General features: G+C 57.4%; 2 protein-coding genes across 2 annotated transcripts; both read right to left on the bottom strand.

Annotated features, from left to right (window-relative positions):
* Positions 1 to 55: 55 nt before the first annotated feature.
* Positions 56 to 2,333, bottom strand: An18g00530 (uncharacterized protein; the record flags this gene model as incomplete). The annotated part of the gene is made up of 6 exons (XM_001398485.1): positions 56 to 147; positions 205 to 267; positions 345 to 797; positions 862 to 1,762; positions 1,844 to 1,885; positions 1,971 to 2,333. The coding sequence occupies 6 exons, from the start codon at positions 2,331 to 2,333 to the stop codon at positions 56 to 58; spliced, it is 1,914 nt and encodes a 637-aa protein (XP_001398522.1).
* Positions 2,334 to 3,410: 1,077 nt separating this feature from the next.
* Positions 3,411 to 15,150, bottom strand: An18g00520 (uncharacterized protein; the record flags this gene model as incomplete). Its single annotated transcript, XM_059745554.1, has 3 exons — positions 3,411 to 6,182; positions 6,267 to 15,014; positions 15,088 to 15,150. The coding sequence occupies 3 exons, from the start codon at positions 15,148 to 15,150 to the stop codon at positions 3,411 to 3,413; spliced, it is 11,583 nt and encodes a 3,860-aa protein (XP_059602872.1).
* Between the last annotated feature and the right edge of the window lie 399 nt (positions 15,151 to 15,549).

The raw sequence follows: 15,549 nt of genomic DNA, 5'->3' as shown, positions 1-15,549 counted from the left end.
GTAGCGGGTAGATCTCCAATTCCGTCCATACTGACTATATCGAAGGGCTAATCATCTACAAGTCCGTCCGGAGCTCATCGTGGCCCTTCTTCTTTCCGATCTTCTGGTCTTTGATGATGTTATCGGTAATCTTTTCGGCGAACATGACTGCAATACATTAGTATCTTAAGTTTCGTTGGTGGGGATGCAGAAGGGAAGACCTACAGGCAGGGGCAAGAGGCAGACCGGGGGGCAGGAATGGGAATGCCGAAGGATCGACGACACGGACTGAAGAGAAGTAGAGAGGTTAGCCAATGATTTCTAATTTGATTATTGCGAAGGAAGAGAAGAAGACAGTGACTCACCGTTGTCTAATCCCATGATTGAACCCCGAGAATCCACGACGGCATTCTCGTCGTCCGCGCGCCCCATGCGCAGGGTGGCCGCCGGATGATGCATCGAGCGGAAGCTCTGCTTCAGGGCATACTCAACTTCAGCCCAGGTGGAGGCTTGAGGGCCCGGAGAATACTCATCGCCGATGATGATGGGCTCCATGGCAGGGTTTTCAAAGAGCCGACGCATGTATTTGAGCGATGCGATCGACACTTCCAAGTCGGTCGTGCTGGTGAGCCAGTGCGGGTGCACATCGGGCTTGTCGCTCATCTTGGTGGATTTGAGAGTGATATTGCCCACTGACATCGATGTCATCGGGACGCCCATCAGAGTGGCATAGTTGTAACCATCATCTGGGAAATCATGGCCAAGCGGGAAGGATACGACAATAAGTTCGGGCCAGTCTTTGGGCAAGGAACCCAGGTCTTTGAAAGTCGCGTCAGTTAGCCCATATCACGTACGACAAAGAGAAAAGTATCTAGCACGTACCTGCTTTGGTCGACAGAGAGAAGTTTCGAAGATCGCTGGGAATATCCACAATACCTCCAAAGTCGGGACCAGGATTGGTCATCATGCCAGTAACATTCTCCTTAAACAGATCTTCTTCATGCCAGCGTTTTTCATCATCCAGCAGGATGGAGCTAGTTGGCGTCTTCACCCGATAAGACACTCCGAAGACAATATGATCATGCATGTTCTGTCCTACTGCGTCCTTTTCCAGGACTGGAGTAATATTCAACTCTTGCAATTGTTTGGTTGGTCCAACACCTGAGACCATGAGGAGTTGCGGAGAGAGAATACCACCGCCAGCCAGAACCAATTCGTTCTTCGTCTCGATGGTGAATTGCTCGATAGACCGGGGACGGCCGGACTTGCTGGGAATGTCGCGGGTGACGGCCACTCCGGTGGCCTTGGTCCCATCGAACTGGATCTTCTCGGCGAGGGTGAAGGTGAAGATATCGAGCTTCTTCTTCGGCGGCGGCGCATTCTTGACGTAGGCTGTCCAGGAGGTGCTCCGCGTGCCATCGGTACTGTTGGTGGTGTCTAGGATCCAGCTGGAGCCAAGAAGCTCGCCGTTGGCATAACTCAGAGTATGCTTGACCCCTAGAGCATCGAAGGCCTTGGCCAACCATGTGCTGAAGGGGTGCACCCAGCGCGGGTAGGTGATCTCCAGAGGCCCAGTGCCTTCGAGACTGGGATCATACTCGGGTGTAGCATTGGCCAAGCGTGTGGTGGAATTAGGAGGAGTGAACTTGATGGACTTGTCGAAATATACCTCCGTGTTGGGGTAGGTCCAAGACTGATCCCCAACCTCATCGGCCCATTTCTGCATGGCACCGTAGGTTGGACGCAGGTAACCAAAATAGGAGAAGGCATGACTGCCACCGATCTATATCAAGTGTCAGTTAAATATTGTACGAGTTCACAGGAGTAATGTCAGCGCCGATGGGGCTGGGGGGATTTTACTGACCATCTTCCCACCAGTGAAGTTCAAGGGGCGGCCGTTGGTTTCCTATGCAACGAGGAGTCAATGCTTTGCTGTATTATGGAAAGAAAAGACTGGATATGGAGTGAAGTTGGCGGGCCAACTCTCGTACCGGCGTCCCAGGAATCTCCCACCAATGCTCCACATCGTCGCGGGGAGGAGTGTTGCTGTTGTCGAAGAGTTCGGTGTATCCCGGAACTTGACTCAGATTGCCTGTCATCTCCTCATAGTAGCCGCCACGTTCCACAACAGCCACATTGTAATGTTCAGCCAGCCGCCCGGCTGCGATTAGGCCAGTTACTCCTCCGCCAACAACTACATAGTCATATGGCTCCGTTGGCTGAGGCGGGTTTTGATCCGCCTCCGGGCCCAGGTACTCCTGCAATACCGGCCGGCGATGATAGATATACGGGGTGGCCACCGCCGGACCAAGACAGAGTGAGAAGATGACGGCAGACTGCAGATGAGACCGCATCTTGCTTTAGGGGTGAGATTTGATATTGTCTGGATTGGCTGATTGACTGATCGGACAATGCCTCTCCCAGGGGCCTCTATATACCTACTATCTAACGGATGAGTTCTATGGTATTGGCTACGATGACAAGCGACCGGAGCAAATGGACTCAATGACGGCAACACAGCCAGCCGAGTATCACGTCAAGACTCCATCTGAACCGGATTGACATGCTACTTGCGATGGGGAGTCACCAAGCTGGAAGGGAGCGGAAGTTCTGGTCAAACTTTGGTAAGTCAAGACTGTCATCTGATCTGGAGGGCATAACGGTCGTTGTCTTGTCTCCCAAGATGGCTAGAAGAAGCCATAGATTATCGATCACAGAGATGCAAATGTAACTCCCCGATTGGCGCGCCAGTGGCGGGGCGGGACGTTGTGGAGAAGCAGACCTTGTTCGAGATTAGTAGTCAAGTCGTTCGACTTCTGGATTGGGGCTTACCCATGGCCTTGTCGAGAAGTCATGGCGTCAGGGACGTGTAGGGGGTTGTGCCAGCGGATCTCCATTGCTTTCGTCCGCGGAAAAAACGAGGTGGATCAGGGTTACATGGGAGGAAATGGAGAGGTCAGTCGTCCCTTGTCAGGTCGATTCATCCGCGGATACATCCACTCACAAAGACTTCAATTTAAGGAAGTAGGGTCTAGATTGGTGTAGTCTCCAAATCCTTGGAGGGAATGGAACATCGGCGGTATGCAACCTGAACGCACTAAACTTTCGAGAGCGTGGCCTGAACCGGGCAGCGTTGTGGACGACAACAAGGCTCATACCAACATGCAGGTTCAAATGGAAGACGTCAAGAGCCTAGAGGTATCAGATCAGAAGAGCCACTGACATGATGAGCTACGTGCTTGACCCAAAACTTTTATTGACACTCCACAGGATTTCATCACGACTATTCTTGTCATTCAGATTAGGTCATACTACTTCACTATCTGCATCAACAGAAACACGCCTTCCAAGAAGAGCAGGCCTAATCCATGGGGGACCTATCGAAATACAACTAATTAGATATCCCAGCCCAAAATCCAGTATACCAGCTTCTATGCAGTTCCCTTCCACAACGCTCTCAGATAGTTTTCATCCACAGGAGGGCAGGCCATCAAATCCTTCTTCTCTGCCAGCAAGGCGTTTGCCTTGCGGCAACTCAAAGCAAACATGTTGTGTCCATTGAGGAAATAGTCCCGCAACGTCTCAAGACGCAGCTGCTCGTCTTCGCCGACTGCCTGCTCCAGCGCCTCGAGCCAGCCTTCTACGCTCACGGACCGAGCATTGTGACCGTCGCCTCGGATTGCAGCTGTCAGACGAGGTAACTGGTCGAGCGAGAGCGGCTTGGGGTTGGTGATATGGAGGACCTCCAGCCCAGCGGGTTGAGTAGTGTCGTGCACTGCAGTTAGATGGCCCAAGGCGTCCGCGAGATAATTGACGGGGATGAAGTCGACCACGAAAGGAGCATCGGATGTACCAGCCTGAGGGACAACCCCATGGCGCACCATGTCCATGACCATACCACGCACGATGTCCTGGTCGGAGGAAGCGACACCGGTCACGGTGTTGCCTGAGATGGCGGACGAACGGTAGATGGTGACGGAAAACCCACGTGCGGCGGCCCGCGTGAGGAGCATCTCCGTGGCCCAGCGGGTCTTGAAGTAGCCATTGTCAACGGTCGCTGGTGGAGCGAAGTGGATGGGACTAATCTCGTCGACTTGGATGCTAGAGAAATTGCGCTGCGACTGCTCCCAAGATTGCAGATGGGGGACACTCCAGGTGGACAGGTAGTGAATGCGGCTGCCCCGGCGCCCCAGATTGGCAAGCTCAATCAGGGTGAGTGCTGACGTCGTGTTGAGATGCTTGAGATCATGGTACGTCTTGAGCAGGGACACCTCCGAGGCCAGATGGTAAATCGCATGAACGGAGATGGCCAGTCGTTGGAAGTCGGCGGTAGCGAGGCCAAAGTGGGACTCATGGGCCAGGAAGCCAGGAACGACTTGGATGCCTGTCAGAATGCGCTCGGGAGTGAGGGCCCCATTCAGCAGCTTGTACTCCATGAGCTTCTGGAAGATTTGTCCGTGATCGAGCGGAGCGTAGCTGCCCAACACATAGACAGTGACACCAGGCCGCTGGGCGAGGAGATGGGCTAGTAGATGGACACCCGAGAAGCTGTCGGCACCGGTCAGTAGGATGTTGGTCACGACTGCAGGAGGATGTGATTCGGAGGGATGAAAGCGATCATCCATAGGGAGGGTCGTCTCTGCAGTCCAGTCAATAGCTTCAGCGCCGTGGCTGCGGACGGCCTTCTTTGGCTCGGTCTTGTTGCCGTCGCTCTTCGTCTCTTCTTGACTAGGGGCTTCTGTTCCTCCGAGCTGTCGGTCGATTAAATCGGCGATGCGCTGGGGCGTTGGTTCTTGAATCATGTCCTGCAGGCTCAGTGTCACTTGATATTCCCTCCTCAGCCTGCCCTGTAGACGTAGGAAGAGGAGACTCTGGCCTCCCATCTGGAAGAAGTGGCTGGTCGGCTCGGGCGGCACGTCTAGCTTCAATATGGCCTGCCACGCACGGCAAACCGCTTCGAGAGTGGATGGCTTAGCCTTCTGCGGCGCCGTTTGCTGAGTCTGACCAGAGGCTGTCGGGATGGCGGAAGAGGAGACTGAACTGTCCGCTGCTTCCAGAATGGGACGGGTCAACTCGACCGGGCATGTGAGTAGGCTACGCCGGTCGGTTTTACCACTGGTGGTGGTTGGAAGAGCATCGAGGAACTGGTAAGCACCGGGCAGCATGTAGTCATTCAAGGAGCCTTTGGCCCGCGCCTGCAGGAGTACAGCATATGCGGCCTTGTCGCGGTTGGTCTGCAGAGATTTCTTGGGCACGACGAAAGCGACAAGCTGTCGATCATCCGTCAGGGAAGCTGGGTCCTCGTCTTCCTTCCGGGCCACAACAGCCAGATCAACGATGCCCTGGCCCTCAGAGGTAAAAGATTCGCGATGCAGAACATGTTCGATCTCCCCGAGATCGATGCGCAGCCCGCGCAGCTTGACCTGCTTATCACCAGAGATGCGGCCCAGGAATTCCAGCTGGCCGTCGGGCAAAAACCGTCCACGATCCCCCGTACGGAAGAGCATGGTCCAGCCACGCTCTTCATCGTCGAGGCTGCAAAAGGGATTGCGCACAAACTGCTTGCGGTTAACATCGGGGCGATTCCAATAGCCCTGGGCCACCTGCGGGCCGCCGATGCAGATCTCGCCCACGAATCCCGGCGGCAACGGGTTCATGGCGGCGTCGACGATGTAATGACGGCAGTTACCGAGGGCGTAGCCTATGGGAATATTGAGCTGCTCTGCCACCGGTCCGTCGCAGCGATGGATGGTTGTCTGGACCACCGCTTCGGTGGGACCCCAGCAGTTGTACAGCGTGGCCGAGGTGCCTAGTCTGTGGAAGGCGTCGGCCAGGCGCGCGGGCAACCGCTCGCCACAGAGCAGAGAGATACGGTAGTTCGGATTCGCGGCTAGGGCGGCGCCATTATGCTCGAGAACGAGGGCCATCTGGGTCGGGGTGAAGTAGGTGAAAGTCACGGCGGCCTCGCGGATGTAGTCACCCAGCTGTACGGGGTTGCGGCGTGTAGCCTTGGTGGCAATGCAGAGCTGGGCCCCCGCTGTCAAGGCGCACCACAGCTCTCCTACAGATAGATCGAATGAGGGAGAGATCTGGTGTAGGAACCGGTCTCTCTGGCTGAAATCAAAGCGCTGCTGCATAGCAGCCAGCATTTCGTGGACGTTGGTCTGGGACAAGCGAACGCCTTTGGGAGTTCCAGTGCTACCCTAAATTTGTGGGGAGAAATTGACGGACCCGCGGGTTAGCCTTCATGAGCCATAACTTGAATGTAACAACCGATATCGACTTACCGAAGTGTACAACATGTAGCACGGGTCGCTGGGAAGGGAGGGATGCACATTAGACAGCACGCAGGTGGCTGTGGCCTCACGGATACTCAGCAGGGCATAAGATCCCTGACTTTGGGCCCGGACCTGGGATGCCAGTCCGCGACAGGCCTCATCAAAGAGCAGCAGTCCCATCTGGGAGTCATCCGCGATGAATGCCAGACGACCTACCGCCATGGTCGAGTCCATAGGCAGGTACCCGCAGCGGTTGAACAGTATACCGAGCATGGAGACCACGAAGGGGATGCCGGGTTCCGCCAGGATGGCCACATGCTGTCCTGGACGAATACCTGCATCTTGCAGCGAGAAAGCCAGGCGCCGGGCAGCAAACACGAGGTCCCGATAGCTGATGCTCTCGTCCTCGGATGTGCTCACCGCCACAGCCGTTGGTTGGGTGTCGGCAAAGCCGAGCACTTTTTCTATGATCGTAGTGTCCTGCCAGCTATGGGGCTGTAGCGGATGATTCCAAAATCGGTCGCTCAGCCGCTTGATCTCAGTTGCACCGGCAAGGGGAACACTCGGGATCGGCTGGCGGTGGTCCTGAATGAGGGAGCACAAGAATGTGTGGAAGTTCTCAAGGAAGCGCTGCATGTCCTCCGCTCCGTACAAGGTGGTCGAGTATTCCAGCTGCAGCTGCAGCGTGTGCTCTGCGTCTTCCCGTGCCTCCAGGCTCAGCTCACAGGCCGAAGGCATGTTTTGAGCTTCCAGCTTGTGCAGGACAAAATCGCCGGCTTGATATACGGCCTGGCCCTCGGGCTGCTGGTAGTTGACCATCACCTGCCCCAACGGAGAATGTCCTGGGCTCCGAGGGACCTTGGTCTCGCTGACAATCACGTCGAAGGGAACCATGCTGTGGGACATGGCCTCACGGATGCGCCCGCTCATGGTGCGGAGGAGCTGCTCAAAGGTGCCGGCGCAGGCATCCTGGCATCGGATCGGAGTCATGTTGACGAAGAAGCCCAGCAGGTCGCTGAACTCGGCGTGTGGCCGGTTACCATCCACCATCAGCATGGTCAGGTCCGGATCTTCGGTGAAACGGTAGAGGAAGGCCCGGAAGGCGCTGAAGATGAACTGGAAAGGACTGCTCTGGGCCTGAGTACAGATCCGCTTAATCCGCTTGAGCTGAGCCGCATCGATCTGGGCAGCGAGCGTTTCGCGCGAGTAATCGTCGAGTGCGGGGCGCTCGGTCAGGGCGAAGGGGAGCAGGGGACTGGCGACAGGAATGCCGGCCAGTGTGTGCCGCCAGTAGTCGATGTGGGATGCCATCGAGTCGGACTCGAGCAGCTGATTATGCCACAGGGTGAAGTCGGCATAGTTGATCTTCGGAGCAGGCAGGGAAGCAAGGCTCCGGCCACTGCGCAGGGCATCATACAAGGTCGAGATCTGCGTGAGCAGGGGATCGGTATTGGCGCGGTCAGTGCAGATGTGGTGCATGATGAGCACCAGGGCATAGTTTCCTGGTGTCACCTTGACAAGGGTGGCGTCGATCAGCTGGCCGATTTCAATGTCCAGCTGCGTGCGCTTCAGGGTGGAGACCAGGTCTTGCAGGGCTTCTGCAGGGTTTTCTGCGGCAGACACATCGCGGAACTTGACCGTCAACGGGGAGGGAGGGAGGACCGTCTGCTCTGCATACTCTTCGCCCTCCTGGTACGCCGTGCGGAGGATAGGGTTTCTTGTCTGCAGTTCGAACAGCGTCTGACGCACGAGAGAGAGATCCGGGGTCCCGCGCATGTGCATGGTTACCGGGATATTCAGGAAGGACTTGTCTTCGGCGAAGCTGTGGGCGAACCAGAGACGGTGCTGGAAGGTGGACAAGGGCAAAGGACGCGACAAATCTGCCGTAGGAATGCCGATGGTAGTGATGTTACTGCTGCTCTCTGGCGATGAGCTCGAGGATGCAGGGGCAGCAGCGTTGTCGGCCTTCTTGGGCGCGGACTGGCCACTCTTCTTCTCCTGCTCACCGTATAGGCGCACAGCCTTCTCAACCAAAACGCGAATGGACGGAGCCCCCATCACATCGAACAAAGCAATATCGACACCCAGGGACTTTGTGAACCAATTGCGCAGATCGACTGCCAGTAACGAGTCCAGTCCGTAGATGGGATCCGCCGGTTTCAGCGACTCCTTGCTGGCGCCTAGGGAAACGGCCAACTTGTCGACAAAGCGCTCCAGCAACAAACCAGCCCGCTGTTCCGGGTCTGTTGTCTGTGAGAAGAGAACCGGCAAGCTGACTTCGCCAGGCTTCTGGCCCGAATGCCGATCAAAGTCATGGTTCTGATAGAGGTTTTTGAACAGGGAATGGGCGGCCCAGTACACGTCGTCACGCGTGAGAATGACACCAGTCACCGTCTGATAGAGGTCGACTCCGCGATCCGACACCACCTTAGACTGGTCATCCCCGAAGACGGCCTCTTCGACTTGCTGCATCAGCTCCTGACCATTCACTCCGTCAAATCCTTCCTGTTCCATGAAGCGCTCCAAGGCCGCTGCCTCGGCGGCGACACCCATTCCAGTGATGCGACCGCAGTTCATCGTGGCAGCAGGCAGCCCGATCTGGCGTCGATACCGCATCAGAGCATCGAGATAGGTGTTGGCGGCGGCATAGTTGCCCTGAGATCGCGTGCCAAAGCAGGCCGAGACCGAGGAGAAGGTCACGAAGAAGTCCAGGGGCAGGCTCTTGGTGGCTTGGTGGAGGTTAAAAGCGCCGACCACCTTCGGCTGCACGCACTGATGCCATTGTGCATAAGTCATGTTCTCCAATGCGGCATCAGCCAGCACCATGGCGGCATGGAAGACACCCCCCAGGTTGCGAATTCCACCCACACAGGCTTGCACGTCGGCCGGATTGGCCACATCACCCTTATACACGGTCACGTCGATGCCATGTGCCCGCAGCCACGAGACGGTTGCCTTGGCCTCGGCGCGAGTCTCACCTGATCGTGACAGGAAGACCAGATGCTTAGCATTGCGCTGCAGCATCCACTCCGCCAAGGTGCGGCCCAGCCCTCCCAGACCTCCTGCCAGCAGGTAGGTCTTATCCGGGTGAAACTGGTTGGCGCGCCGGTTCCAGGTGGCTGGCCGGACGGGCACCTGCGTGTCCTCGCGAGCGACTAGCACTACCTGGCCAATGTGTTCTCCACTTTGCACCAGACGGAAGGCTTGAGGAGCATCGGAATAGGACACGCCTCGGATAGTTTCGGGGAGTCCCAGCTTGCCGACGTGACACAAGTCGCAGACTTCTTGGAAGAGACGGGCCCCCAGGGCCTGGTCGGTGGCATATAATGTCACTAAGTCGACGGCCGCAAACAGTACATTGCGCTGGAAAGGTGCCATCTCCAACATGGCATTCTCCCGGATGTCCTGTGTGCCGATCTCCACGAACCGGCCAAATGCGGCCACACAGCGCCAGGATCCATGCAGCAGGTTGCCCGTCAGACTGTTCAGGACGACGTCTACGCCGCGGCCACTGGTCAGCTGCTGCACTCCATCCACGAAGCTGAGGTCCTGCGACGAAAGAATCCGGTCTGCTGGCAGTCCGTACCGCTTGGTCAACAGGGCGCGTTGGGCCTCCGAGCCAGCAGTGGCGATGACATTGGCGCCCACCATCTGGGCAATCTGGACGGCCATCTGGCCCACTCCACTGGCCGCGGCATGAATCAGCACGCTTTCCTTGGCTTGGAGGCGGGCAATCTCTACAAGCGCATAGTACGGTGTGACCAGGATCTGGGGCAGAGCTGCTGCATCCTCGAAGGGCATGGGTCCCAGCCGGAAGCAGCACGAGGCTGGGTTGCGGACGACCGAGCGATGCGCCCCTTGGCCCGGACGAATAGCCAGCACCTTGTCACCTGGCTGGAACTTGGACGGATCAACTTGGCTACCTACGCGTCGCACTAGGCCGGCGCATTCATCGCCCAAGCGATAGTCGTCAATGGTTCCCGTGGCGGCCGCGACGTCACGGGCTGACACCGTGGAGGCCCGGACCTCAATCTCGAGTTCGTCGGGCCCCAAGTTATCTTGCAGCATCTCTTCGTCATCTTCCCAGACCAAAGTCTCCAACCGGCCGACTTGGCCGACGGTCAGCTTGATCGGACGCTGTCTGCTGAATGACTCCAGCTTGGGCCCTGAACTGACACCGCCACGGACCTTGGCATTCAGTGCATCATCAGCTTCGATGCGTGGGATGAACAGGGTCTGGTCGCGCAGGGACCATTCCTCGTCGACAATGTCGCGATTCAGCAGTTGTGTAATGAACGGAACCACAGACTTGGGGGAAGATTCAAGCGGCACATCCAAGGTGACAATGCGCGACCCTTCATTCTCGATGCGAGCCACACGCATTAGGCCAATAATCATGGCGCTCACCGGGTTCTCAGGCACTTGGTCAGTGGCGCCTTCAAGGAGCCACACAAGGTTGAGCTGGGGCCGCAGCAGCAAGGCCCGTGCTGCGTCGAACACAGATTCACTGGTGGAGTCCCTGTCCATAAACAGAGGGCTGTCCAAGCTGGCCAAAACAACCACATCGGCGTCTACGAGTGGCATCTTGGCTACCTCTTTGAACCCTATGCAAGAGGTCGGACGATGCTTCAGGCTGGCCCCGAGGCGGGAGATGAGATCGACAGTCCGGCTGGAGGGAGGAGACGCATGGACAATCACCAGCGGCCTGGAACTGGATTCATCAGGGGTGGTTGTAGCTGTCTTCCAGACCGAAGCCTGATCAGTATGAAGACGCTTCTCCAGCTGGGGCTCCGAAAACCCTAAAGGCGCAATCACCTGCCCGTTCTGTTTGAGGAAGGGCACCACGCTGCATGACGTGGGCGCCGTAACAATGGCGAGATCGTAGCTCTGATCAGTTGGCTCCTCCAGGAGAACCAGTCCTGGCCATCTGCCGGCGAGCTGCTCCCATGCTTCACCTGCTGAACAGCCACCACCTGCAGTGATGGGGGTGAGAGACTTGAATCGGCGTCGCTCTTGACTGGGGCCACTCAGGGCCTGCAGGACCTGCTCCGTCTCTTCCACCCCAGCGGTCACATGGAGAATCTGGGTGTTGGGGTGCTGGTGAACAAACATGTCGACCAGCTCCGCCCGAGAGGTCTTTGCCAGCCGGGGGGCATCAGCGCTGAGCTGATCAAAGGCCACCTGCCAGCGCGTGCGGAAGAACAGCGACCGGTCATTGGCATCGGTGCCACTGCCGAGCGAGGTCACTCGCAGACCTGAGAAGGCCAGGAGCGGCTGGCCAGTGGCTGCCATCTCAACGTGCAGCTGGCTGACGGCAGAGCGGAAGCCAGACTGCTGCGTTGCGGTGTCCACCCACACCTCCTGTGGCCCGGCAGCATCCTTGAGGGTCAACATGGTCGGATAGATGTGACAGCTCTCCACGAAGGTTGGAATGAAGGCGGAATCCAGGTCATGACCCAGCACCTGCTCTAAGGCCGGGAAGATGGTGTGGAAGGTGGCGTCCAGCATGGTGGGATGCACAAAGGTCACATCCGCCGGTTGCTTCGCATATTGATCCGGACTGAAAGTGAGGTTGGAGCAGGCAAAGCCGGGCCCGGATTCGATGCTGCCCGTCAACAAGCGGAATTCGTCGCCATACTGCAGGCCGATGTCGCTGAGATGGCGATAATAGCGACTGACGGGAGCAGAGACTGTGCTGCTCTTCAGACGGTGGTCGCGATCGGGCGCGGCGAGGGTAGTTGACGGTTGGTCGATGGCCACCAGTCCCGAGCAATGCTCCGTGCAGTTGTACTGGCCGTCGTAGGAGAAGATCTTAAACTCATACCAGGTATCAGACCGTGACACGGCGGAGGTGACCTGGGGGTGCAGGTCAACGATCAGTTCCGTGCCCATGTCCGAGTCGTCGAGCACCAACGCCGCCTTGATGGACACGTTGCGCAAGGCAAACCCTTGCGTCGGCTGAATGCCTTCGCGGGTGCGCGCCACCGCCTCAAAAGCCAGACTCATGTAGCCAGCAGCTGGGAAGAGCACCTTGCCGTCGATGACATGATCCGCCAGCCAGGGCAGCTCGCGCAGACGCAGATAGTTGCGCCACCGCACGTGGTTGTCGATGGAGCCGGCCATCTGATGACCCAACAGGCTGTGGTGATGCGTGCGCAGTCGGTGATTGTGGATCAGCCGGGTCTCCGCCCAATAGCGCTCGGAGTGATCCCAGGCGTAGCTGGGGAGGTCCTTCAGGCGACGGCCTCGAGGCGCGATGCCAATGTGGCCCGACTCGGACAGATAGGCATCGCTGTTAACAGCCGGCAAATTCACGGGATAGCCAAATTGGAAGAGCTGTCCAGCGAGCCCGAGGATGCCATCGTAGTCAGGAGTGCCACGCGTGAGGGAGGCAAAGTAGGGCAGGTCCATGTTCAGACTCTTCATCACCTGGCGGGCTGGCCCCTTGAGGGCTGGATGGGGTCCGATTTCCACCAGCACATCCACGTTCTGATTCTCCGAATCGTCCAACAAAATACCTACCAGGGCATCGGAAAAGCGCACGGTACCCGTCATGTTGGCCGTCCAGTACTCTGCTCCCATTTGATCGGCATCAGCCACGCGCGCCGTCACGCTGGAGAACATGCGGGCCTTATCGGAGGGCTGCGACGAGAAGCCCGGGCAGTCATTCAGTGCCTTGGCATATGCTGGAGCCAGAGGAAACATGTGGTGGGAATGGAAGGCTTGTGCGACCTGCAAGCGGCGGGCGAAGATCTTGCGAGCTTCCAAGTTTTTCTGGACTTCGATAATGGCATCCTCATCGCCGGACAAGGTAACACTGGACGGGCTGTTTACAGCAGCAATGACAGCTCGGCCCTTGTAGGCCTCCAACTCGGCCAGGGCCTCTGTCTCACCCAACCCAACGGCCATCATGGCTCCAGGAACAGCATCCGGACCAGCCTGTGCTGCACCACTGGACATGTGGAGACCCCGGTAGTACGCGGCGTACATGGCGCTTTCGAAGGATAGAATGCCAGCTGCATAAGCGGCGCCCATCTCGCCGGATGAGTGTCCGACAACAGCCGTGGGCTCGACGCCCCAGCTCTTGAGAAGCTCGAGAATAGCCAGTTGCAAGGCGGTGCAGATGGGCTGTGACAGGTGAGTCTGACTGAGCTGGGAGTCCTCCTTGGTACGGGAGAGCTCCTCCACAACCGACCATTTGGGGCCATCGGGGAGCGCTTTAAGCACCTGGTCCGTTCGTTGTAGGGTCTGGAGGAAGATAGGGGATTCCTGCATTAGCTGGCGACCCATGGCGTACCACTGTGCACCCTGACCGGTGAAAACAAACCCCAGCCGCGGGGACTGCTTGCTGGCCTTGGTCCAGGCCGGCACCTTGCGCAAGCTATCTCTGATGGAGGTGACATTCTTTCCAATGGCATAGGACCGCTGGGCGTGCATCGAGCGGGAGGTGGACAGACTGAGGGCTAGATCGGCTACATGGCAGCCCTCGTGTTTGTCCAGATATTCCACGAGCTTCTTTGTCCAGAGGTCCCCGGCTTTGTCCGTATGAGAAGTCAAAGGCACAAGGAACGGGCGCTCATGCGCCGCCGCCTTGAAGGCGGCCGGGATAGCTATAGGCGGTCGTTCTTGGATGGTGTGCGGGCGGTAATCTTCTAGCACGACATGTGCATTGGCACCACCATAGCCAAAAGAGTTGATGCTGACGCGCCGGTGACCGTGCGCGTTGAGGGGGAACTCAACCAGCTGGGTGGGCACCTCAATCTGCCATTCGTCGAATTTGATGTCGGGGTTCGGGATCTTGAAATGCATGTTTGGGGGAATCTGACCCTTTTCTAGGGCCATGGTGGCCTTGATAATGCCGGCCAGCCCAGAGGCCCCCTCGGTATGGCCGATGTTGCTCTTGATTGAGCCCACATACAGCGGCTGCTGGCGTCGCTTGGAGCCAAACACAGTTCCCAAGGCTTTCGTCTCCAGGGGATCTCCGCGTCCGGTGCCCGTTCCATGGGCTTCAACGTAGGTGGTGTCAGCCGGGTCTAAGCCTGCCGACCGGTAGGTTTTCCAGATGAGCTCCTCCTGTCCCGCGGCGGACGGGAGAGTGATGCCCTGTTTTGTGCCGTCGTGGTTGGATCCGGTCGCTCGAACGACCGCTCGAATATCATCGCCATGCAGTTCCGCTTGCCGTTGGCCTCGTAGAATGACAGCACAGACACCGTCACCGCGCGCATAGCCCTTGACACCAGCGGCAAAGGCGCGGCTACGGCCTTCCTCGGAGAGCATGCCCAAGTCTGTCATGGTGATGAAGATGTTTGGGTCGAAATGGAGGGCAGAGCCCACGATGATGGACGTATCACAGTCTCCACTCTGGACAGACTGTGCCCCCAGATGAAACGCCACCAGGGATGAGGAGCAGGCAGTGTCAATGGTGAGACTCATCCCTTGTAGATTAAAGACGTAGGAGACACGATTCGACAAGATGGCATTGCCGGTGCCGGTCACGGTGTAGCTCGGATAGTGTTCGAGATCTTTGGTGAGCATTGCATTATAATCATTGGTGAATGATCCGCATAGGACGGAAGTACGCGAGCCATTGATTTCTTCCAGGGTGATTCCGGCATCTTCCAATGCCTCATACACCACCTCCAGGATCAGTCGTTGTTGGGGATCCATTGCTTCAGCCTCCTTGCCTGAGATGTGGAAGAAGCTTCGATCAAAGTGCCCCAGGTCTTGATCGAGATAGTAGCCATATTTTGCGTTGGTCTGGCGCATTCATCAGCGTAACATGCTCTGATAGAAACAAGGACAGGGGCATTGCTGGGAAACTCTCACTGACCGTGCCCTTGTGAGTGCCATCTGGATGAAAGAAGTTGTCGACGTTGAACCGATTCGCCGGCATTTTGCATCGCACATCCTTCTGCTGAACGAGATTGTCCCAGAGCTTGCTGGGTCGATCTGCGCCTGCGACACGACAGGCATAGCCTACCAGGACAGCCGGGTTGGGACCATCGATGGATGTCACTGAGGACCCTGACTCAAAAGGTGAGAAGCCCGGCGAGGACTCCTTCGTGGAGACCTCTGGCCCTTGAGAAGTTCGACGCCCCCTTAAGTCTCCAGCCATGATTATTTGGGACACGGATGGAGGGGTGGTGAGGGAGGAAAAGAGAATTTATTATCAATATTAGAACAGGAAAGGCGGAAGGGGGAAGGGTCCAGTCGAGAGGCATGAAAATCTATTCTACGTCTTAAAAGTGAGCGGAACCGGGAAAGACAGAGAGTTATAAAGTAACGACGGAGA

Source organism: Aspergillus niger (genome assembly GCF_000002855.4).
Source record: "Aspergillus niger supercontig An18".
Lineage (NCBI taxonomy): Eukaryota > Fungi > Ascomycota > Eurotiomycetes > Eurotiales > Aspergillaceae > Aspergillus > Aspergillus niger.
Note: the sequence above shows the minus strand (reverse complement) of the source record. Positions and strands in the feature narration are given on the sequence as shown.